The sequence below is a fragment of the Dermochelys coriacea genome, chromosome 19, assembly GCF_009764565.3.
Source record: "Dermochelys coriacea isolate rDerCor1 chromosome 19, rDerCor1.pri.v4, whole genome shotgun sequence".
NCBI lineage: Eukaryota > Metazoa > Chordata > Testudines > Dermochelyidae > Dermochelys > Dermochelys coriacea.
In genome coordinates this window covers 5,589,194-5,612,256 of record NC_050086.2, presented here as the reverse complement: position 1 = coordinate 5,612,256, position 23,063 = coordinate 5,589,194, and the positions used below count along the sequence as shown (strand labels likewise).

At 41.3% G+C, this 23,063-nt stretch overlaps 1 protein-coding gene across 3 annotated transcripts in view; it reads right to left on the bottom strand.

Annotated features, from left to right (window-relative positions):
* SMAP2 (small ArfGAP2) overlaps positions 1 to 23,063 on the bottom strand; it is a 35,492-nt gene that overhangs the window by 4,801 nt on the left and 7,628 nt on the right. Inside the window, exons 2-7 of one of the 3 annotated variants that reach the window (XM_038377515.2) lie at positions 22,249 to 22,375; positions 7,795 to 7,928; positions 6,291 to 6,376; positions 5,247 to 5,325; positions 4,588 to 4,674; positions 920 to 1,001 (exon numbers count right to left, since the gene is read on the bottom strand). In XM_038377515.2, the coding sequence (XP_038233443.1) occupies positions 920 to 1,001; positions 4,588 to 4,674; positions 5,247 to 5,325; positions 6,291 to 6,373 (331 nt within the window). In that variant the 5' untranslated portion in view covers positions 6,374 to 6,376; positions 7,795 to 7,928; positions 22,249 to 22,375. Of the gene's footprint in view, positions 1 to 919; positions 1,002 to 4,587; positions 4,675 to 5,246; positions 5,326 to 6,290; positions 6,377 to 7,794; positions 7,929 to 20,698; positions 20,841 to 22,248; positions 22,376 to 23,063 lie in introns of those variants that run through there. The other 2 variants (XM_043505926.1, XM_038377514.2) reach the window with 2 other exon arrangements.

Here is a 23,063-nt window from a genome sequence, read left to right as displayed (position 1 = left end):
AAGAGGATGGGAGCTACTAGTTTTTAAATCTTTAAGGCCATGACGACCAGACACACTGCTCAATACACTGATGACAGATATGACCTTTGTTAAATAAATCAGTTATATAAAACAACCTTAAAATGTGCTGGATAATTTTTTTCTAATAAAATGTAAAAAATTAAGAATCTGAATAAATGTTTGTTAAGCTGCAATTGTTTAAATAAGTGCGTATGCTTAAATGCTCATAGATATAATGTAGCCTCCCGGTTAGCAAACAGTACCAAATTTAGTGTAACGGCTACATTTAATTGCAAGTCAACATGTTTGAATGGTATCAACCAATAGGAATCAACCTCTTTATGAAAATAACTGAAGTGCAGACGCAAAACAAGATTACAACTGATGATTTAAATTGAAATTTCCAGCGAGCAGATTTAAATCACTGATTGCAATCAGGATTTGAATCAATCCACCCTGGGATAGCTACCACCTCCTCAGAGCACTATTGGCAAGTACCTTTAAGAGCCTAAAGTCAAAGAGACTCTTCCTGCATCATGTCATGTCCGATTTTCCAGTTAGAAAGTTCCCTTCACCTTAGGGATTGGTGGGAGAAGTGAGCTTTTAAGGCTGCTCTAACCCAGAGAGACAGCAAGTATTCACTGAAACAGGAAGGTGCACTCATTCCTAGAGGCCATTCAACTATTTACTTCCAAAAAGGTTGTTTGTTTTCCCCCTCTTTTTGGGGGGGAGGCGCGGTAGAGAAGAGAGAAAAAGAAAAGTGTAATTTAGATTGCCTTCTAGATTGCCTTACTAGACTATATCCCCAAAGGATTATGGGCTTTAGCAGCTGCCACCTATCTATGTGCACCACATTTAAGACCATTCTGTACTACTCAATACTTTTCAGAGAGTCACATGCTTTGGAACATTCTCTTACCAAGTCCTAGCAAGTCCATTACAGGTTCAGTAGATTTAGGGGGACTTTTTCTTGGTGGCTGCATTTCATCTTTCTTTTGTGGCTTTAAAAAAAAAAAAAATATTAAAACTCAGAAATCTTGCAGTTGTTGTTCAAACCTTCTACTTAACCTTTGTGGAAAAGTATAAGGATTCTGGGCTTGAATTATGACTGCATTGATCCAGTTCAAATTGACAGGGTTACACACTTTGAAAACTGCAGTTAAAGCAGTGGTGAGTCAGGCTCAGTTTCCTACAAAATCAAGTAAATGAATCTGAGTGCTGTGTTTGTATCTTGAACTGGGATATCTCTTCTGCCATACTCAAGCGAAGTCTAATACACAATAATACTAGACAAAAGTCGTTAGATCTAGTTACTTATCTAAAGAGGAAAGATAGGGCTGAATCTCTAATCACTGCTGACAGAGATCCCTGGACAGCTCAGAGTCCCATATACTTTATACATTTTATAAAAATCAGCCACAAGGGAACTTAAAGCTTCCCAGCATTTGCCCCTTCTACTCTAAACTATTACCAGATGAGATATGATATTACAAGATTTGCATGTTCACATATGAAGTATCTTCAGAAGACCCTGAGCAGGCTCAGAGAACCATTCTCGTATTATGAGGTTTAGTGTGAACACTAGGATTTTCTGAAACATATCCCATCCCAAACCTCCAGAGTATCGTCTTGCATTTCCCATCTTGAAGTTAATGGGAAGGACAGTCAAGACACACAGCTTATCTTGACAAGAAAGCTACATATTTGTGAACACTTGCCCAGTACGCACTCTGAACTTCAGCTGATAACCCATGCTCCAACTATACTCCCGCATCTATGTATGCAACTTATCATTTAAGTGACAGGCATTATCGCTTAAGAACAAGCATCAGGACTGACAGCCAAAGATGGAGTTTGACTACTTGCTTCTGCTATTCTGTTTGCTTGTGTCCTGGAAGTAATTGCAATAGTGTTAAGATTCAAGTGGAGGAGAATTTACCCTAAATTGGAAAAGGATTAGTCTTATGTTTTCAGTTTCCATTACTGAATATATATGTAGGTTTTATCATCAAACTAAGTGGCTTGTGGTATACCAAGAACCACTATAAATTCAGTTTATTAGCTAGTAAAATGCAGTTAGCCAGATGGGAGAAGAAAAGACTAGGTCCCTTGAAAAAGTCATTGTGGGGTTACACAAAATTAGATGTCACATGCCTTTACTGTAAAGAAGGGAGCTAGAATTTACTATATGCTTATTGGGGGTACAAAAACAAGGATTTCATTGTTTTGAGCAAAGTAAACTGATCCAGGAGAAACAAGCAGCCCTTATTTGGAGATGAAGCACTACAAAAAGACTGGTTTCAGAGTAGCAGCCGTGTTAGTCTGTATTCGCAAAAAGAAAAGGAGTACTTGTGGCACCTTAGAGACTAACAAATTTATTAGAGCATAAGCTTTCGTGAGCTACAGCTCACTTCATCGGATGCATTTGGTGGAAAAAACAGAGGAGAGATTTATATACACACACACACAGAGAACATGAAACAATGGGTTTATCATACACACTGTAAGGAGAGTGATCACTTAAGATAAGCCATCACCAACAGCAGGGGGGGAAGGAGGAAAACCTTTCATGGTGACAAGCAGGTAGGCTAATTCCAGCAGTTAACAAGAATATCAGAGGAACAGTGGGGGGTGGGGTGGGAGGGAGAAATACCATGGGGAAATAGTTTTACTTTGTGTAATGACTCATCCATTCCCAGTCTCTATTCAAGCCTAAGTTAATTGTATCCAGTTTGCAAATTAATTCCAATTCTGCAGTCTCTCGTTGGAGTCTGTTTTTGAAGCTTTTTTGTTGAAGGATAGCCACTCTTAGGTCTGTGATCGAGTGACCAGAGAGATTGAAGTGTTCTCCAACTGGTTTTTGAATGTTATAATTCTTGACGTCTGATTTGTGTCCATTCATTCTTTTACGTAGAGACTGTCCAGTTTGGCCAATGTACATGGCAGAGGGGCATTGCTGGCACATGATGGCATATATCACATTGGTAGATGCGCAGGTGAACGAGCCTCTGATAGTGTGGCTGATGTGATTAGGCCCCATGATGGTATCCCCTGAATAGATATGTGGACAGAGTTGGCAACGGGCTTTGTTGCAAGGATAGGTTCCTGGGTTAGTGGTTCTGTTGTGTGGTGTGTGGTTGCTGGTGAGTATTTGCTTCAGATTGGGGGGCTGTCTGTAAGCAAGGACTGGTCTGTCTCCCAAGATCTGAGAGAGCGATGGCTCGTCCTTCAGGATAGGTTGTAGATCCTTGATGATGCGTTGGAGGGGTTTTAGTTGGGGGCTGAAGGTGATGGCTAGTGGCGTTCTGTTGTTTTCTTTGTTGGGCCTGTCCTGTAGTAGGTGACTTCTGGGTACTCTTCTGGCTCTGTCAATCTGTTTCTTCACTTCAGCAGGTGGGTACTGTAGTTGTAGGAATGCATGATAGAGATCTTGTAGGTGTTTGTCTCTGTCTGAGGGGTTGGAGCAAATGCGGTTATATCGTAGCGCTTGGCTGTAGACAATGGATCGAGTGGTATGATCTGGATGAAAGCTAGAGGCATGTAGGTAGGAATAGCGGTCAGTAGGTTTCCGATATAGGGTGGTGTTTATGTGACCATCGCTTATTAGCACCGTAGTGTCCAGGAAGTGGATCTCTTGTGTGGACTGGTCCAGGCTGAGGTTGATGGTGGGATGGAAATTGTTGAAATCATGGTGGAATTCCTCAAGAGCTTCTTTTCCATGGGTCCAGATGATGAAGATGTCATCAATGTAGCGCAAGTAGAGTAGGGGCATTAGGGAACGAGAGCTGAGGAAGCGTTGTTCTAAGTCAGCCATAAAAATGTTGGCATACTGTGGGGCCATGCGGGTACCCATCGCAGTGCCGCTGATTTGAAGGTATACATTGTCACCAAATGTGAAATAGTTATGGGTCAGGACAAAGTCACAAAGTTCTGCCACCAGGTTAGCCGTGACAGTATCGGGGATACTGTTCCTGACGGCTTGTAGTCCATCTTTGTGTGGACTCTCCTTACAGTGTGTATGATAAACCCATTGTTTCATGTTCTCTGTGTGTGTGTGTATATAAATCTCTCCTCTGTTTTTTCCACCAAATGCATCCGATGAAGTGAGCTGTAGCTCACGAAAGCTTATGCTCTAATAAATTTGTTAGTCTCTAAGGTGCCACAAGTACTCCTTTTCTTTTTACAAAAAGACTAATTTCTTATTGTTAAACTAGGGTTTGAAGGCATCAACACAGGGCTATAGTCAATAGATAAACCATGACAAGACAGGAATGGGAGAGAGGAGACAAACAGCATCCCAGGGTTGGAGAACATAGAAATGGCAACTGGGATTGAAAGCTCTGTAAATTGTGGGGGGGGGGGGGAGAATGAACCCCTCTAAGCAACTGGCATTGGCCTGTTATAGACAAGACACTGGAATACACAGAGCACCAGCGTGATTCAGTGTATTAACTTCTTAATAGGAAGAGACCAGAAAAATCTCATGTTTCCATAGTAAGCTGTACCATCTCTACTACACTTGAAAAACACCTGTATCTTTCCAGATAGACCTTTACAATTGACCCATGACCATACTTTTTGCCTCACCATTTTCACTTTCTCAAAGATAACAGGTTCCAGTTTCTTCTCTGACGCTGACTCAGTATTCCTTTTCCATTTGTCATCTTTTTCTTTCTGTACAAAGAATCAAACAGAAGTGAGGGTCAAAGCTCAGGCCATAGTAATGGGGAAGTTAAAATAAAAATAGAAATAGAGTTTTTCCAAGCAAGTTTGTAATGAACTGCACCTTTTACCAACATGAAAAGTAGAGGCTAGTTAGATAACTACTTTGGCTTATAAACACCTCCCCTTAGCCAGCAACCAATTTTCCCCAGTGCCTTGGTTAATGGCAAAACTGGTTTTACACTATGTGTACATATGGTAATTTAGAGCTGTAACAGAGGATACAACCGCAGAATGGCCATGAGATAGTCCCTGCTTTTGGAGAATGAGTAGAGTTCCAAATAGTTAATAGTTCCCAATGAGAGAAATACTTCCAAAAAGTCTGTGACCCTATTGAAATTACAATTTACTCAGCTGCAGGTTGAGGAATAAATCAAGACGGCCAGTCCTATACATTTGTCAGTTGATGGTTTTGGAGACAATTTTATAACAACAAGTAAATTCAGGATAAGACAGATATCAGGTCCGTGTTTACAAGCTTATGATTGGTCTTCTACACAAGTTCTTAGGAATTAGAGACTAACCCTAAGAGCACTGATGTCAAGACTTCGATCCATGTATTTCTTCTTTTCATATTTGTCTCTGATAAAGCCCTCCACGGCTCTGCAAGAGGCTGGTTAAGGATGAATGACTCAAAAGCTGAAGCTGTCTATGTAGACGCATGTTAAATAGTTCTACAAAACACTTTGTGACCACAAAATAATGGCAGTTTTAGGAAGTTCTCTTGCAACAGTAATTTTAATTTTTGTTCCTTTAAATTAGTGTCAAAGCTGGCACAAATCATTCTGAGATACGGGATCCCATGTGTCTGAAGGTCTGTCTACACAACAAAAAAACTCAGAGCTAACTCGGGCTTGCACGGCTTAGGCTGCAGGCTGTTTCACTGCAATGTAGACTTCCAGGCTCGGGTTGGAGCCTGGGCTCTAGGACCCTGCAAGGTGGGAGAGTCCCAGAGCCCAGGCTCCAGCCTGAAAGTCAACACAGCAATGAAACAGCCTGAGCCCTATGAGCCCAAATCGGCTGGCACAGGCAGGTATCTAGTTGCTGTATAGACAAAACACTGCAGACAGGCTCCTAGGGTATCTTTTATATTACAAACGGGCCATTGAGCAACAATCCTGCTTCTCGCTCTATTTTCAGCGCTATGCCCCTGCAGCCTAGAAGACCTTCTCTAAACTTAAAATGTTCAGACATTTTCAAAAGACACCAAACACGTGCAGCTCCCACCAGCTTCAGTGGGATCTCAGAGTGCTTGGTGCTTTTGAAAGTCAACCTTTCAGTTTGTTAGCGAACTGACAAGGCATATGCCATGCAAGAGCTTCAAGTTATAAGAATTAAGTAAAACCAGTCTGTTACACTCTACAGAGCTTAGCAAGGATCACTCAGAGCTCTTCCATTGAAGACAGTAATGTACCAAATCTGAAGCATTGCACAGAGGGTGCCTAGCTAGGAACTTGTTTTCAGGGCTGACACTCAGGCACAAAGATGAGCAGTTGCCCTCTTTGTAGAGAAGCTTTTTATGTTTTTAAGTCTCCTATATTCCCAAGTAGCAAGGAAAGAAAGGATGCTGGTCTGTCTGAGGCCGTCTGAAGCTCTCTGGCAGGTAGGCTTCATAGAGACGATTCGCCTTTCTGTTTCCCATCTCCTGCATACACTGCAATTCAAAAGAGATTGTAAGCCATTTGTTTCAGCATACGAAAGTTCTGTCATACAGACCTATGGTGCAAGGCCGCCCTCCAAGAGTCTTAAGCTCCTCTGTTAAACTAGCAGAAGTATTTTTAGACAGAGCTTTGAAGCCTGTTCCGTGCCTTTGCAGCAGACTGAAAACCCAAATATTGAGAGAGCTCAACATCACTTAACTGGAATAAACTGAGCCTTAAACTTTTGAGCAGCCAGAAGACCCTGTGGATTTAAAGCTTCCTTGCACAGAAGGTGCATGAGGGATGTTTTCATCCTTGGGGGAATTTCATACTCAGAACATACAGAAGAGAAAACTCCATCAAGTCAGACAGTGTATCCCCTGAGCAGTGCAAGACTGGTCCTTTCATCTCCAAGACTCACCATTTTCCTTGGGAGACTATTCTGTATCTCAAAGCCTGACTGGTAACATTTTCCGATAGTCAACCTACACTTTTTATCCCATGCCATTGCTCTAGTTCCACCCCAAGTAGTTCTCCCTCACCAGTATTTACACGCTTCCATGTATTAGGGTTGTGCCCATCTTGCCTCCTGCTCTTTAGCTGTCTGTATGCCATGTGATACATATAGTGCTTATGTCTTTCCTTAAGACAGTCTTTCTAGGTTGGAGGCCTTACAAGCAAAGGCATTATAAAGTCTTAGAAATAAGCTTTGAGATCCCAATTAAAGGAAAAATAGCTATAAGACTTGAGAATTATCTAATGCTAGAGTTTATGAGTGAGAACAAGAGCCGGTTGAGCAGAGGATTCCTATTGCAACAGCTGTTAGCCTCCAGGGCTAACCAAACTCAAACACCACACCGGCGCATAGGGGTGCATTTGTGCTAGGGCAATGAGCCACCTTTTCAGGCTTGGCTAATTTGTGATCTCCCTTTTGTACAGCCCAAAGTAGGTGAGGCAGATCCAGCAACTAAAACCAGAGACAAGTGCATGCTTATCTAAGCAAAAAGAAAAGGAGTACTTGTGGCACCTTAGAGACTAACTAGACTAACAAATTTAAATTTGTTAGTCTAAGGTGCCACAAGTACTCCTTTTCTTTTTGTGAATACAGACTAACACGGCTGCTACTCTGAAACTTATCTAAGCAGTTACTTGTTTCAGACAAATGTTTTATCAATATAACCAGAGCCTGTTTCTAACTCAGGGAAGTCTGTCACTCTCCTACAGGCCATTATTTTAGTCAGTCAGCACAGTGTTGTGTGTTTTTTTTAAACTTTATAGGGAGGAAAGCTTTGGTGATCATTTTAAAGAAGGCTTTCACTCTCCTTCCACTGGACTCTCTCAGACAATTTAACATGTATTTTAAGATTTACTGAATCCTATTCTGCCAGAGCAACAGTTCTGTTCACATTATATAGTCCAGTTCCATTTTTACTTGTATCTGTGCTTGAGTCCACTGGTCGAGATTGACAGATTTCACCCTGGATATGTGAACTCCTAGATTCCGGTGGATCCCAGCACAGCGAATACAAATGAACACGCCAATATTCCAGGATGCCCATCGTGGCCCTGCAAAAGGACATCAAAAGAGGTAGTCATGCACACGTTCATAAATCCCTATGGCCACGAACAATCTCTTATGAGAAACTGCACCAAGTGAACTGTGGATTGATTATTTTGCATTTTCATCTCGAATGGAAATTGGGATTAGACACTAGCAGTGTGTTCTCTTAAAAAAAAAAAAAAAAAAAGAGGTCCAAGTGCAAGACTTAGGGAACAAATGTTTTATGTTTCCTCCTTCCCCCTCCAATCTGGGTTATTTGTATAACAAAACAGAACGCTCTCAAAGTGAAACCAGAATAATCCCGGGGTGCAGAGAGAGGATGCACAGCAAGAACATCCTTTCGCTTAATCCCCATTCTTTTTAAGTGACCTTTTTGATATCGTGCAGCTAGTGTCCAGCCACTAGACCTGTACTGGAGGGTGGTTTCAAAATCTCAAGTTTGGCATGGAGCAAGACAGTTAATGTTACTGGCAATGTTACCTAAGAGCCAGATTTCGCTATCAGACTATGCCAGACAAACACCACTGCTCAAAGATGAGCTGCACTTAGCGTTTGAGTTATTTGACCTGAAGACAAGAACATGACTACAAGTCTTCCTCTACTCCTGGAAAGAAACAAAATGTATTGTACGAGATATAGTCATGTTGCTCAGGTTACAGCAGATGACGAATACAGAACAGTAGTTTATTTTTTCTCCTGATTCCAATAGCCTAACTGATTCTCCACCTTCGGCAGAGTGAATGTTAGGATTGTGATCTGAGAGAGAAGTCGATACACAGTTTACTCTTCAGTCTTTAGACAGTTTTGATTTCAGATGCAAGGTTAACATGCAGCTTTCAACAGACAGGAGAGCTCCAAGGTTTGGAGGAAGGGAGGTCATGCTGGGAAAAAACAAGGGAAAGCTTTACAAGTTGAATTTCACTCATTGTAAACTAGAACATTAATCTTTCTGTGAAATAAGCATGGAGATACATTGCCAAGTGAAATACAGAGCTTTGTGAACTACTACTCATCGCCACCAGGTGGCACACTACTGTTCCCATCCCAACTCCTCTCCAGAAAGATTAGCATTTGAAGTTTCTGACCATCACTGCCAGCATGAAGTGATCAGGCCAGTTTCAAGGCATGAACAACTGGAAATAACCTTCCTTTGTTGAGCACAGCCAGTTCTCCAAAATCCACAGATGGACTTGACCCAAGTTTCAAAGGCCTGCTGAATATTTACAAAAGCCTAGCTAGCCTATAGCTAGTTTGGTTTGCAAACTGTAACTCATGCAATGTAAATTCACACACAATATCAAGGCTGGCAGGCCAAAAAAGTGATCAACTGATACAGACATGCATTGGAGTACTTAGAGTAGATACCCATACACTTAGTAATAACACCTGCTCAAGAAACACAGGAGTAGATAGAAGGCAATAAGGGAAAGTTGTGTAATTTTAGAAAGCAGAAGAAGTGTTCAAGACTTGCATGTACAGTTGTGTGCCAATGTAGATACTTTACTATTTAAAACCTTTTATTTTTCCTCCCCTTCTGGTACTTCTAGTCACGCTAATGCTCTTCAAAACTGAAGAAAAGTTAAGGTCGGGCATACAACCAGTGCTACACCTTGGATCAAACTCAATACCCTCCCTTCCCTCCTGAGAGTTTTCATATCTATCAGATTTATTTGAGACAGAATGTATAAATAAGAATTGGAAGTTTAAAAAAAATCAGTTGAAAAATCAGGATTCTGAATGGAAAGACATTCCATGTTTAGAACAGACTAAATTTAGGATTTGTCTTTTAATCGGACCAACTGCTGTTGCTGAATAGGAGACAAGCTTGAGGTCTGAAGAGCTCTGTATAGCTCAAAAGCTTGTCTCTTACCAACAGAAGTTGGGCCAATAAAAGATATTACCCTCGCCCACAGCGTCTAATATCCTGGGACCAACAAAGCTACAACAATGCTGAAAACAAATTTAGGACTATCATACAAAGTTTATTGGCCTGCCCTACATCAAAATGATGGATGCAATACAAAATCTGGTATTTTACTTGCTCATTAAAGAAAAAGTCTGCAAAAATGTCTCCTTGCCCTGGCCAAGCAGAGCTATGCTAGATATAATGGAAGGTATCTTCCACTAAAAAGTGGCCAGATTAGCACCTAACAGATGACAGCTCTCTGAAGAGCTCTCTAAAGTAGTTTCCACTTGGAATTAAATGAAGCATACAGAAGTAGATCAGTGAGCCATTCACTGGACAACTATAAAGCGTTTGATTTCCCATTCCGCACCCCTGCAGGAAAACAAAAAAGTAGGCCTCATATACACTAACTGTTTTATTGGCCTGTCTGAAAGGGGAGAGTTTTTTGTTTTGTTTTTAAACAAACACCTATGCTTGTATAAGCCACTTATTTCGCTTTGCCAAAACTGGAATAAATACCACTACAAGCACTTTTATATAGGGCATAACAGCACCTACACCAGGGGAGTTTGCTGCTTTTAACTGTGACAACATAGTAGCAAAACTTAAGTTTAGACAACGTCATATACGCCCTATCCCCCAGCAGCTGCTAGCCCCCTTTCAATGCTTTAGAGAAAATGCAAGTTATAGGTGTGTGCAAAACATGGTTGCCATTTTCCAGACAGAGGTAGGCAGAGTTCCTGCCCTGAAGAGCAGACAGTTTTAGTCACTGAACGCCTTCATTTAGAAAACTGCAGCGTACACTTTTGGATAAGAGGCTCAACTCCATCAAGGTATCTGTTCAGGGACAGGGTAATTAACTCCCTTGCACCTGGTTAGAAAGCAGGACCTGAAAGGTCAGCGGAGATTCAGGAAGAAGCTTGTCAGAGGAAGGGGAACTCACGGAGAAAAATCCTTCAGAAGATGGAATTTCTCACCATTGTTAGGTAGAGTCGGCCTTCAGGGTTAGCAGCATTTCCTTATTCTCTGGCCTCCCCATGGCCACACACTGATTGTTCGTTATCCTGCTTGGTTGACAGCAATCAATATGGAGGAGTTTACCCCACAGAGAATAGTCTGAGAACCACATATGAAGAAAGGAAAGCTAATTTTTCAGCTGACATCATACGGTTTAATCAAAGTTCCAAGGACAATGAGTAGGAAATCTCTAGTCTACAATACCATTGCTCTCTTAACTGCCTCTTTAAAAAGGCCATTTCTGGACTTCACATCCCAACTCAAAAAGTAGCTCCTGAGGAACCCCTCAATGTGAAGCAAAGTGGCTTTTGACACCCAATAGCCATCACACAATAATGGCATAGAAGGACCTACAGTGCACGATGGATATATTATTCGGGAAGGAAAGCCCACAACCACTTTGCAGTAGGTAAGTATTCTGGTATCAGAGAAAGAGGCACTCAGGTAAGTGATTTGCCGAAGGTGTTACAGTAGTCAGCAGTAAAACTAGGAAGACTGCAATCCCAGTGCCCAGTTGCCAGATTTACAAGTGCCTCTTATTTAATAAAAACTGTCCCATTTATAGATTTCATTTTTCTGTCTCATTTCAGACAGTTCTAATTTAGGGACTAACTTTGTTCAACTGAGGTAACTACCAATAATTTTTCAGGGTTATACTTAAGTTAAACTTAAACCCTAGGCTATATTTAGTGTTTATAGGACTAAAAGGATTAATAATAAACTAGATACTACATCAGGGGCCATACTAACCTCTAGTTACTGTGTCCCATGGAGCTAGTTAAGGCCATTTCACCTTCTACACAATTATACCAGATGAGAACAGAGTGCTCTTGTTGGCAGTACCATGAGCAGTGATCTATGTCCCTCACTCATTTTTTGTGTTTCATTTAGGAGGTAGGATCAGAAACAGATAGGACTGGGTATTAAAATGACAGCCGTCTGCCACCATATTCTGAGTTCCAAGCTCAGGAAAAATCCAGAACACATACAGAGTTAAAAGTTTAGAAGCATTTTCTGCTAATTGACATTTTCTAAATTAATACTTAAGCTATAAAAATCCTGTTAGTTGCCAATATTTTTGCTTGGTAGCAGCAGATGCTGTCCTCTGAGGTAACAGACTTGTTTCTCCTATTTGTTGCTAAGAGCACAGAAACTAACAATGAAATGAGATGAGAAAGAGAAGCAAATGAAATGTCAGAGGGGAAAAAAAAATGCAGATCAAAAAAGCAAAGCAGAAACGTTACAAAGACGTTCTACTTTTTAGAACGAAGACTAACATTTTGATTCAAATGCATTGTTAGGAACCTTGATGCTCCAATACTATTGTGATGGAGTTACAAGCATACACGGACATCCCAAACACACGATACCTAAATATTTTATCAAACATCCATTCCATTTTTCCTCCAGCCCTATGAGGATGTTACATCCAGATAATGTTAACTCTTCAAAGAGAAGGAAGATGATTTTGCTCCCCTTGGGCAGAAAGGGCAACACTGTAAACTGAGAGGCTGCAGTGTGCAGGAGGAACTGTCTGCTTAAAGAGCTGTGATGGGTTGACACAGGCAAGGCTCAGTACAATGGAAAAAGTAACTATAAAAATAAAGCATTAGTGATTGGGAGAACACAAGCATCAGCCTATCAATAGCAATTAAAGGGCAGCTTAGACTTGCACAATTGAAGCAGCAGCCACACAGCAAAGTATAAAGTGCCAAAGGATATTAAAGTTAGTGTCAATCAGTACCCTTCCTTCTCAGGTAGTAAGGAACATGGAAGGAATTACATGACTTCTTGCTTGGGAGAGTCCTTGTGTTAGCAACAAGGCCAAGTTTAGGTTGTTCTGAACAGCCTACCCTTTACAAAATGCTGGGCAAAGTCCAGCTGTTCAAACAAAATGGAGTATGAATATGCAAGACTAAGTATATTGCCCTCCACATCCTCACTGATCCTTCAATTGCAACAGTCACTACTTACTCTTTAAAGGGTAATAAAGGTTTTTGTTTTGATGTTTCTAATTTCCATGACATACTTAGCTTTGCAAACATTTGGGGCTAAGGTTAGCACACTAATGTAAATACAAACAAGTCATACTTCCCCATGCAGATTTTTGTAATCATGGGATTTTAAAAAAAAAAAAAAAAAGAGGAAGTTGTTCACATGAAACATCCAGCTCCGAAAAAATGGTGCAAGAGAATATTGTTTATATTCTGTACTTCTAGCCAATTTCAAGAGTGCTGCTGCTGTTTATGCAACTTGATTAGATCTGCAAAAGCGCCTTTATAAACTGGTTCAGAGAATATTACAGAACAGAATTAGGTCCTAGAAGAATTTAGTTTTTAGGAAACTAGAGGATGCAAAGTTAAAACTATCCTAGTGACCTGCAATTTCAGTTGGGACCTTAATGCAAGAGGCATAGGATTAGATAGGTTATGAACAACGAAATTAAGACGTATGCTATTTTGGGATAACGCTTTGCTTCTTCTATCTTAAACAACTTTTTTGGGGGAAAATGCAAAATCTCAGCCCTGGAAGCTTTTGTCAATGTAGCCACAAAAATTGCTGAAGTAGTGGTATGCCTCTCCTTCAGCCTTTATCCACCCAAATGCTTCCTACTAATTGCTCCGTGTGCAGTTTGCCGACCACTATCCTAACTTTTTGGCCTAAGGGCCACATCTGGGTATGGAAATTGTATGGTGGGCCATGAATGCTCACAAAATTGGGGTTGGGGTGCAGGAGGGGGTGAGGGCTCTGGCTGGGGGTGCAGGCTCTTGGGTGAGGACGAGGGGTTCAGAGGACGAGAGGGGGATCAGGACTGGGGCAGGCTCCAGGTGGCGCTTGCCTCAAGTGGCTCCCGGAAGCAGTGGCATGTCCCCCCTCCAGCACTTACGTTACGTTCCTGGCCAATGGGAGCTGCGGGGACAGTCCCAAGTTAGGAGTTGGAGCATTAGGTAAGAGGCCACATTTTATCCTGTCTACACCTGTAGAATCCCATTGTTTTCACCAGAACTACAGAAGACACTAAAGGTAGAATTTGACCTAGCGTATTTATCGCAAAAGCCCTTTAAAAACCAAAATTAGTAAGAAACAAGTTTGACTTGCCAAATAATTGAAGAACATTGAAAGAAATGGTTCACATGAATCATTCAGATGGACAGAAAACAGAGCGATCAACACTATTGTAAACATAGGTCCCTGCAGGTTGGCAAAATTACAGCCACCAGATGGCTGTAAAACTTTTAAGATCTTAATGAGCACCTGCTCTCTTGTGCACAAAGTTACAAGCTGGCGGCACTATCATCTAGTATTATACAAGGAAGCCTGGTGCCATGATCAACTTTTATTTAGCGTTTTGAGTAACTTTAGTGTTCACAGATGTGATGGACTTGGCACCTGTTAGAGCCAGGCATACTCCACTCAGATGCTGACTAGGTTTCCCCAAATACTATCCTGCATGACCTCACACATGTCCCTGGACTCTCCTAAATGGAGGCTGCTAATTGTTGGGAGATGGACAAAGAATTAAGGGGAAATTGGCAACTTGGCATTATGCTGATTAGGGAAAGGGAACTGGATCAAAATGGAGCGAGATGGCTAAAGGAAGCCAGTCCATACCCTTTTAATCATGCCTACGCCCCCTCCCATGACAGCTGGGAATACCAGAGGGCCTCATTCTTGACCCAGGGATGGGTTGCATGGAAAGCCACCTCTAGGAGTGAACTGTAGGTCTCTATAGTTCATTCAGTCCTTGGCAATCCCAGAAGAGGGCACCACAGAACCCAATTAGTCCTAGGTGTGAAGGGGCATGTGGACCACTAGAGTGGCCAAGTTTCCCATAGGATAAAGAGCTACTACTAGTGGCATAGATTTGAAGCCTTAACCTAGAGGGTTAAAGGCTCCATGTTCCTTTACTAGTCTTATCAGCCAGTGCCCAACCTTCATCAAAATAAATATTGACTGCAAATTAAGAGTTGTGCCAGTTTTATATTAAAAAACCCTAACTCCAACACCCTCCTTCACACACAAGAAAACACCGAAGCACTATCCAAGTGAACTGCTTGTATGTAGCACTTTTCCAGAAGGCTCCTTAAAAAAACAAAAAACCCTCTTTAAAAGCTCCCTAGCTAGTTAAGTTTCATACACATTTTACTGGTTTTTATCATTTGCTACACACACGGAGAATGCCATTTGAGGGAATTTTCATTTTAAAATCCTAGAGGGATTCACTTTTTGCCCTCCTCTATTCAGCACATGGCATTTTGGCTCAAGCTGCTTATGCAAGCTTCCTCTGTAATAACCCTGAAGGCATTTATGAATAAGCAGAAATTGACTGCAGAGAAGGGGAGGGGGAGAGGGAGGATGAGGTAAAATAGATGCTTTCATGGGACAGGAAGGAGAGAGCTTAGCTATTCAACTCCTAATGAAACAATCTCTGTGCGCACAATTGTTCAACTTGCCAGCTCCCTGCCTGCAATTACTCCAGCAAAAGCCCAGCTGTAAGAGGGAAATGTGCTGCAAGGACTGAATGATCCATGCCAATGCTATTGCATGTGTTGGCCTAAGACATTCTGCAAGCATCTCGCTCAACAGTATGTGTGGGAGAGACTATATGGGAAATTGTGCAGGCAGCGGGATAGATCCCAGTAAGACGACACCCACATCAACTAGTACAAGACATCACTGGTAGCCAGCGGGAAACTTTCCCTTGAGCTAGAACTGAGAATAAATTCCCCTTCCCTGCTTTCCAGTCAGCCAACTGATGAACAGAAAGTTTTTTATTTTGTTTTTTTTTTAAAAAAGCCCCCAATACTTTCCACTGACTTATAATTTCTCTTCTGGAAATGATATTGCGTAAGAGGACTGACTGGAATTCACTCCCTTCAGGGGAAGTCATGATATTACGGATTGGAGCTTCCTCTTGGTTTCCCCACCTCACACATGCAGACACTCACTTTGCACCAGTCTGGTATGCTATACAATTCTGCCCAAGGATTGAGAAATCTGTCACTGTTCTACAAGGACAGTCAATGCAGTCTCACCAGCTTCCCACAAAGGCACTAGATGATTAAACTATGTCCTTAATGCAAGCCCATTAGAATTTAGGAGTCACCCTACCTTAACTGAAAGAAACACACTTATACAAGTCCCTCCCCCATCTATGGATAGGTGGTTTGACGAATGATGTGACCCATGGTAAATTGAGGTAGTGACACTTAAAATCCAGATATTGTAGAGTCAGAACTGGAAGGGACCTCAAGAGGTCATCTAGTCCAGTTCCCTGCCACTATGCATCTCAGCTCCTGTCTTCTCTTGCACAAAAAGTGAACTTGCTGTTATATGAGGAAGCAAAAAGCAGAAGAGTCCCTGTTGACAATGTGGTGAGCCAGGGATACTTTGCAGACTGAACAATAGGGCCATTCAGGAAGCTGGCTAAAACATCTAGAAGCTTGGCTTTAAGAAGCCATGTTGAGGAGCTCTCTTCCTTCGCAGGTCAACTTCAAAAGGATTTTATTTTTTAAACTGCACAATTGTCACAAAATTTACCTACTGGCACAAACAGCATCTCCCAACCCTTAGCAGGATGATACAAGACAATGAGATTTTACTCAACCATCAAAAGTTGTTCCAGGTGCTAACACTTTGGAGCACTGCCTTAAACCAACTAATTGAGGAATGACTAGTTTACTAGCAGCATGAACTCTTTGTTCCACCCCAAATATTGTGTAGGGAGCCTAGGCATCTAACTCAGACTTTGTGAATCCCAGTGACTTCCTAGACACTTAAAATGTTATGCTGAGTGTTGCGGTGCTTAGCCATGCCTAAGTTCCTTTGCTTACAACAGCTTAGATTTACAAGTGTGTCATTCACTATACTTTAACACATTTATTCAGTTTCTTAACTTGTGTTTGTTAAACTACAAAATTCCTTAAGTGCACAGATGTATTTTCCTGGTTAGTAAAGAAAGTACCAAGTTTAGTTGCAAATCAACATACTTTAATAGTTATGCCCAGGAGAATGAACCTCTTTAAGAAAACTAAGTACAAATGCAAAATGAGATTTAAGAAACCCAATGATTTAAATCAGATTTTAATCCTCCCTGGGTGGATCTAATGTCAAGAAGGGCTAATGGGGAGAGTTGGGCAACATAAGAACAAGATTCAGGGCTTGTCTGTGGAATTTATAGTATGCGCCAGCGGGATCTATACAGGCCAGTTAGAATGTGCACCAACATGTTGTGCACTAATCCCCACCACAGAGCTGTGCGTTACTGCACTGTGTAGATGAGTGGTAACATTTCAGAGACGTGGTTTTCTATGGACTAGTTGTTTATGCAGCATGAAGAACACTAAGCAAGTCTCATTTCTAGACCAGATTCTTGTTTGCACATCTATCATGTTTCACACCTTGTTGACATAAGGGGCAAGATTTGGGAAGAACAGCTACTAATTTTAAGGTATATCAGAAGTTCTCTGCTGTTTATTACATACATCCTAGGTACTCCACTACCATCCCCTCCACCAAAGAAAATTCTTCACAGAAGTTCCATGGAGTTCAGATTTGTTGGCGTTAACACAACAGTTGGTTGAAAGTAACGTTCCCTGGTAACGTGAGACATAGTGGTAACATTCTGTCATGAAGAGCTCAGCCCACGACTACAATTTTTGCAGAATCAGAAATATTACAAGAACTCTGCTCCACTGACTTATTCTTTATCGCACCGTTATGTATTTAATCTTAGCAGGACAGTGGAGCTGCCAAGTAGTAATTGTCTTCCTAAAACAATTGCTAGTACAGCCCGGACTCTCCCCCCTCAGGATACATTCACATGGTCATGTCCAATAACGGATCAGATTTTGTATAATTGAAGGTCTCAAGCAGATAGAGCCAATGACATGGTTTATAAAGAGAATCTTGGTAACTGGTGGAATTTGTCCTTGTTTCAAAACTGAAAGAGACAGGTAAGAAGCTGACAATCACCCAGGGGTTAGCGACGCTAGAGAATTTAGTTGATAGGGGTTATGCATTTTTTCCACCTCAGAAGAGACTTTAAAAATTTTAGACCAAAAGAAGTGACTAAATTAGTGGAGAAGTTGGATTAAGCTGCACTCATATTTCAACACTTCTGCTTCATTTACTTGTTAAGTGGCAATAGTTCTGGCTCTTCTCAAGTATTTGTGCATTTGGTATTGTATACTGCGATCTACTGAAGCTATGCACTAGTCCTCTAGCATCACTATATAGGGATTCAAGCACTCAGAAGTACACCTCTCTGGAAAGATTTTCAGCAGCTCACAGGTGTCTAGCACTCCCCACACACCTGTAGTTGTCACATGTGGGTTTGGAGGTGGTTAGCAGAACTGAGCCAGACAGGTTCTTTTCCTTGCTGTTGGAAGTGGATAGAAGCAAGAAGGGGCTGTTGCAATACAGATATTTCTTGGTAAAGATCTCTGCTGTATTAAGAATGTAGTTTCTTCCTTTGATTTTAACTCTCATCCAATGCAGCCTTCCTATATGGACTTCATCAATAAAGTCAGCCCTTCCGTCAGTCACTCCAGCTCTGAAGACACCACATTGTTGGTGTGTGTTTGAATTCAGATTTTAGGGCACTGAGGCTGTTCAAAGACTTCTTCCTGTTCCTTCCCCTTGTTCCTGCTCTGGGTCCCCCCACCAGAGCTTCTGCCCATCCCCTTGCTCTGCATCTCCTCTGATCCCCCACCCCCTTTCTTCACCCCTCTGCAGTCAAGTCAGGTTTCTTCCTCTCCTGCTGTGTGCAAGCAGGAGTAGCAAGGACAGCAGATGAGAGGCTCTCCCTGCTCAGTTCTGGTGCCCAGAACCACAGCTGTCCCTAGCTACTTGGAAGGGCAACAGCCAGCCAAGTCTAGCTCAGCCTCTGCAGCACCAGGTTGGAGCATTCTCAGTTATTCTGTGGAGACAGGCACGAACAATCAGTCTGTGCATAGGAGCTGCTCAGTATAAACAGAATCAGAATTCACCTGCCAAACTCTAGCAAGTTTCTACTGAGCCTGCGGGCAGTTTTCAAGGTGACAGCAAAAGGCACAGACACCAGGGACCTGTCAAGTTTCATACCCTTGCTTCAAAGCGTGAAATTGCTAGAGCTTCTCAACGAAAGTGGATTTTAATTTTTTTTTTTTTTTTAAAAACATGAGCAAAGTGTATTTCCCTAATATTGTTCTTGGAAACAGCTCAAATGTTTTAGCTAGAATTTCCCAGCAAAAAAGTCAGCCTTAGGCAGACATTTACTGAGAAAGTTCAGCAAAATTGTTTAAGTTTGGCAAAGTTACCAGCAACTGAAAACATGTATAATGGAAAGCACTGTGAAACTAACAGGGGTTGGTACCAGTTTCACCTATAAATATAGGACTTGGTCACTAATCAGAGGGGAGAAAGATATTACAGCATGTTCCAGGGTCAGTTTCGTTCCAGGCCCTTTTTTCCCCATCCTAAATTTCAAGGGACATACGAGATAACTGCTGTTTCTGATCAGTCTCCCCTTCCAGACTAGGGTTATGGAGTTAGTTTTTGTTCTCTCTTTAGTGTCAATAACCTACTTGTATTAAGATGAATTATCTTTAAAGAGCAAAGATGTTGGTGAGATCAACACCTTCACAAAACCAAAACCACAGTCTGACATCTCAACTAATTTGTTTGTTACTACAGTAACCAACCACTATTTGTACTTAAATTGCAGTGCAAGTTTCCTGAAACCAAGCAGAGTAGTGTATTTTTACAAAAACTGGGCACTCGGTCCTTTGTAAAACTGAGCATCACTGGATTTATATCGTAATTAAACGTTGTATGACGATTACTTTAGCTATCAACATCCCCCATTTTACAGATGGAAAAAACAGTCTCAGTGACTTGCCCAAAGTCAAAGTTAGAGACAGAGATAAGATTAGAAGGCAGCATGTTTCTCTCTAGATATCCACTGCTCAGTGCATTTTCTCACACCTGCCTCTATTTCTTCTCCCCTAGATTTGCATAATTAATGCACCTGTATGCAGCACAGAGATGTTCCAGGCTCCCAGGTCTCCACACCTCATTTCTGAATAATGCCGCTGCTGCTGCTGCTGCTGCTGCTGCTATCTCAAACATTCCTCTCACCATGCACAGCTATTTCCAAAATAGTTTCCCCTCGAATGCTGATCTTTCCATACCCTGGCAACTACAATGACAGCCATTCCAACATTCTCTTGGACCCATATTTGCTGCTGGCTGTTCAAACACAAGAGTAAAGCAGACCTGTCGTTATAGTTGTGTCCCCACCAATACTGACAAGTCTCTTTAGCGTACAGTGGCAGTTGTTAGAATAGTAAATGCTGTTGAAAAAGGATTCTAAGAACCCTTTTCCTACAGAATGATCTTGATCAGATTTAGCTTCATCTGGAAGAGGACAGTGTGTTCACACGAGTTGTATTGCTGTACCTAAACCACTATTAGACCTATTTCATTCTGTTGCAAAAAATGCTCAGTAGGCCACCATAGAACTGCAGAGTTTACCTAATTTTAAAGTTTACCATGACTGGATTTGCTATTTTTCTTCCCATTTCTAACCCTACCACTTACTGTGATCGTAGAAGCAGCAGAAGCATAAAAGAGGAAAACACATTCTTGATTTTTCTGTTTAAGATGCTGCAATTTCAAAGGCAGAAGTACATTACAAAAATGTCATGCAGGGAGACTTACTGAATACACCAGTATGTACCCTATACACATCAAGATCAGATATCCTCTTTCCACTTTGTAGATGTTATGGGTTTAAATTAATCCAAGAACTCTTCACCAGTTTCAAGCATAACATGTTGTAAGAATTCAAAAGAGAATGTTAACTCTCACTGCAGGCAGCTGTAATTGTAGGCAGGCAGTGCAGATCACTGCATCTGCTATTTAGTTCTGTGTAAAGGTCTGCTGACGCAAGTCTTAACACACAGGAGAAAACTCTGCAGGGCTTATCCAGTGCCTCATCATGCAAACAAGTAGCATTTAAAGACTGTTCTTAGGGAACCATAGGTTAGTTCTCTCTTCATCACAAGCAGCTATTACACAGGGCAATTTAAAGAGAAAACACCATGCACATTGCCCTTACTGAAAGAGGAAGCTCAACTGTGATTCAAGCAAGTTTAGACAGTGGTTTAGTAGGGAAATTCCATTATTCAATAAAATCCCGACATATTTAACATTAACCGTTGTTTGGCAGAGTGAGAAAAACTTAGATAAAAACCTGTTTGCATTTCTTGTTGTATGTTAAGCCCTCTTCTTCATACGTGTCACCAAACATTCACCACTCTTGCTCCACCCATGCTTTGGGCCACTGTCTTGCCTTCTTTGTCTTCCTAGCTCGACGGCTTCTCCCCTCATCCAATGCCTCTAACAGCCTCTCAACTAGTGTTCACCAGATTCCATCCCTTTCTTTCAAAAGCTATTTGAACTACTTATTCCATGAGTCATTCTAGTTATGACAATGATGTACTTGTTTTCTAGCTTCATATTGTTTTCCTGCCTTGCACCTGCTCTAGATTCAGCTTTTTAGAAGGACTGGTAACTTGTTTACCACATTTCACCTATTACAATGCTGTATCTAAAATCCAACACTGGTTTCCTGTACTTCACAATATCTTCTCAATTGCGGCGCTTTCGGCATGGGAAGTTAATTAGTCCTTTTACCTTTATTACAAGCACTACTTGATATATTTAGAATTTAGATATTTTTAAATCTTACTTTTCATACACTTCTCGGCTTGTGAGTACAGGGTTATCAGTTTCTTTTCCTTATTCTTGTATATTAGCACAATATTTCTATTGCTAACACTGCAAGGCAATGTTTAAATACAAGAGTGAAGCTCTTTGAAATATTAGAAAGCAGTGAACATTTCTCCATTAGTGAGGCTTAGAAAAAAAAATACTTACCATTAATTTCAGCCCAATAACTTGACGGTCATTTTAGAAGCAATATGGAGATCATTATAAGCTAAGTATGTCCATTGAATTCCAGTAGCTAATATCAAATACTAAGGACAGAAAGAAGCAAGATCTTTCAAGACAGACTTTGCAAGTTAAGTGCAGCTTTTAACCAACACCTTTAACGTTCTGCATTTGTACAGCACATTTAATCAGCACTGTATGTACTTAAAAGTCCCCAAGAAAAAACCTCTGTATTGCAATTCTGGATGAGGAAATACTGAGAACAGAGAAACCCTGACCTAGCTCTGTATGTAGATCTATTTTATGTCAGAGTCAAGAAATAACGCACAAGTACAAATTTTTTGCATCTAATTGGCAATGAGTTATACGAAAGGGTTGGACTTCAAAATGGAACTCATGGCAGAGCTCCCATAACACACAGGGGAGGGATACTCAGACAAACCAAAGGAGGAGTGCGGGGCAACCTTAAACTGATGAGTGGATGCAGGAGAAGTTGCATAATGGTCATCGCTGGGGTACTCCACTGTGGAGGAACCTGCAGTTCTGCCATCAACGATACTGGATCCAAGGAGCCTGTGGGAAAGACGGGGACTGGAAGAGTAGAGGGGAAGAGTTTGGGAGAGGGAAGAGAGTCAAATACAGTATCTTCATGTTGTAAAAATTCAGAGAGTTAGAAATGCATAGCAGCTCCTTGGTTAATTTAACAGCAATTCTCAGTGCCCACATTTACCACCTATAATAGTTGGAGACAATTAACATGGGCTAGTTTAAAACAAAAAAGTTTCCAGTCCATTCAAATCATGGAGTCTGTATCATTGCCCAGATTGAGACCTCCCTCACACACTTGTACTTCACAAATTTACAGTTGTGGCATTAAATAGCTTTCTTATCCACACATATCCCAACCCATTCAATATCTCCGTTGGTCAACGTGTTTTGTCTGCGTAGGCAGGTCATGCCATACAACTCAGCTCTCTAATAACGATAACAAAACAACTATTTCCCAGAATGCCCACAGCAACAGCAGCAGTGCACAACAGATGGAAGAAACCTCACCTGATGGTTGGGGAATGTTTTAATGACTCATTCATCAAAAAATTATATACATGTACACACACTTAAAAGAATGACAACCTCACAGTTGCAATACAACTGGAGTGAAAAATGTTTCTTCCCATGGTTCCAATCTGGCAGTCCAGTAAGGAGAGACAGCTTTGAGTAAAATCCCACACACTTGGTTGGGAAGCAGATCACAGCCTGTTTTGGCAGCATCCTTTTT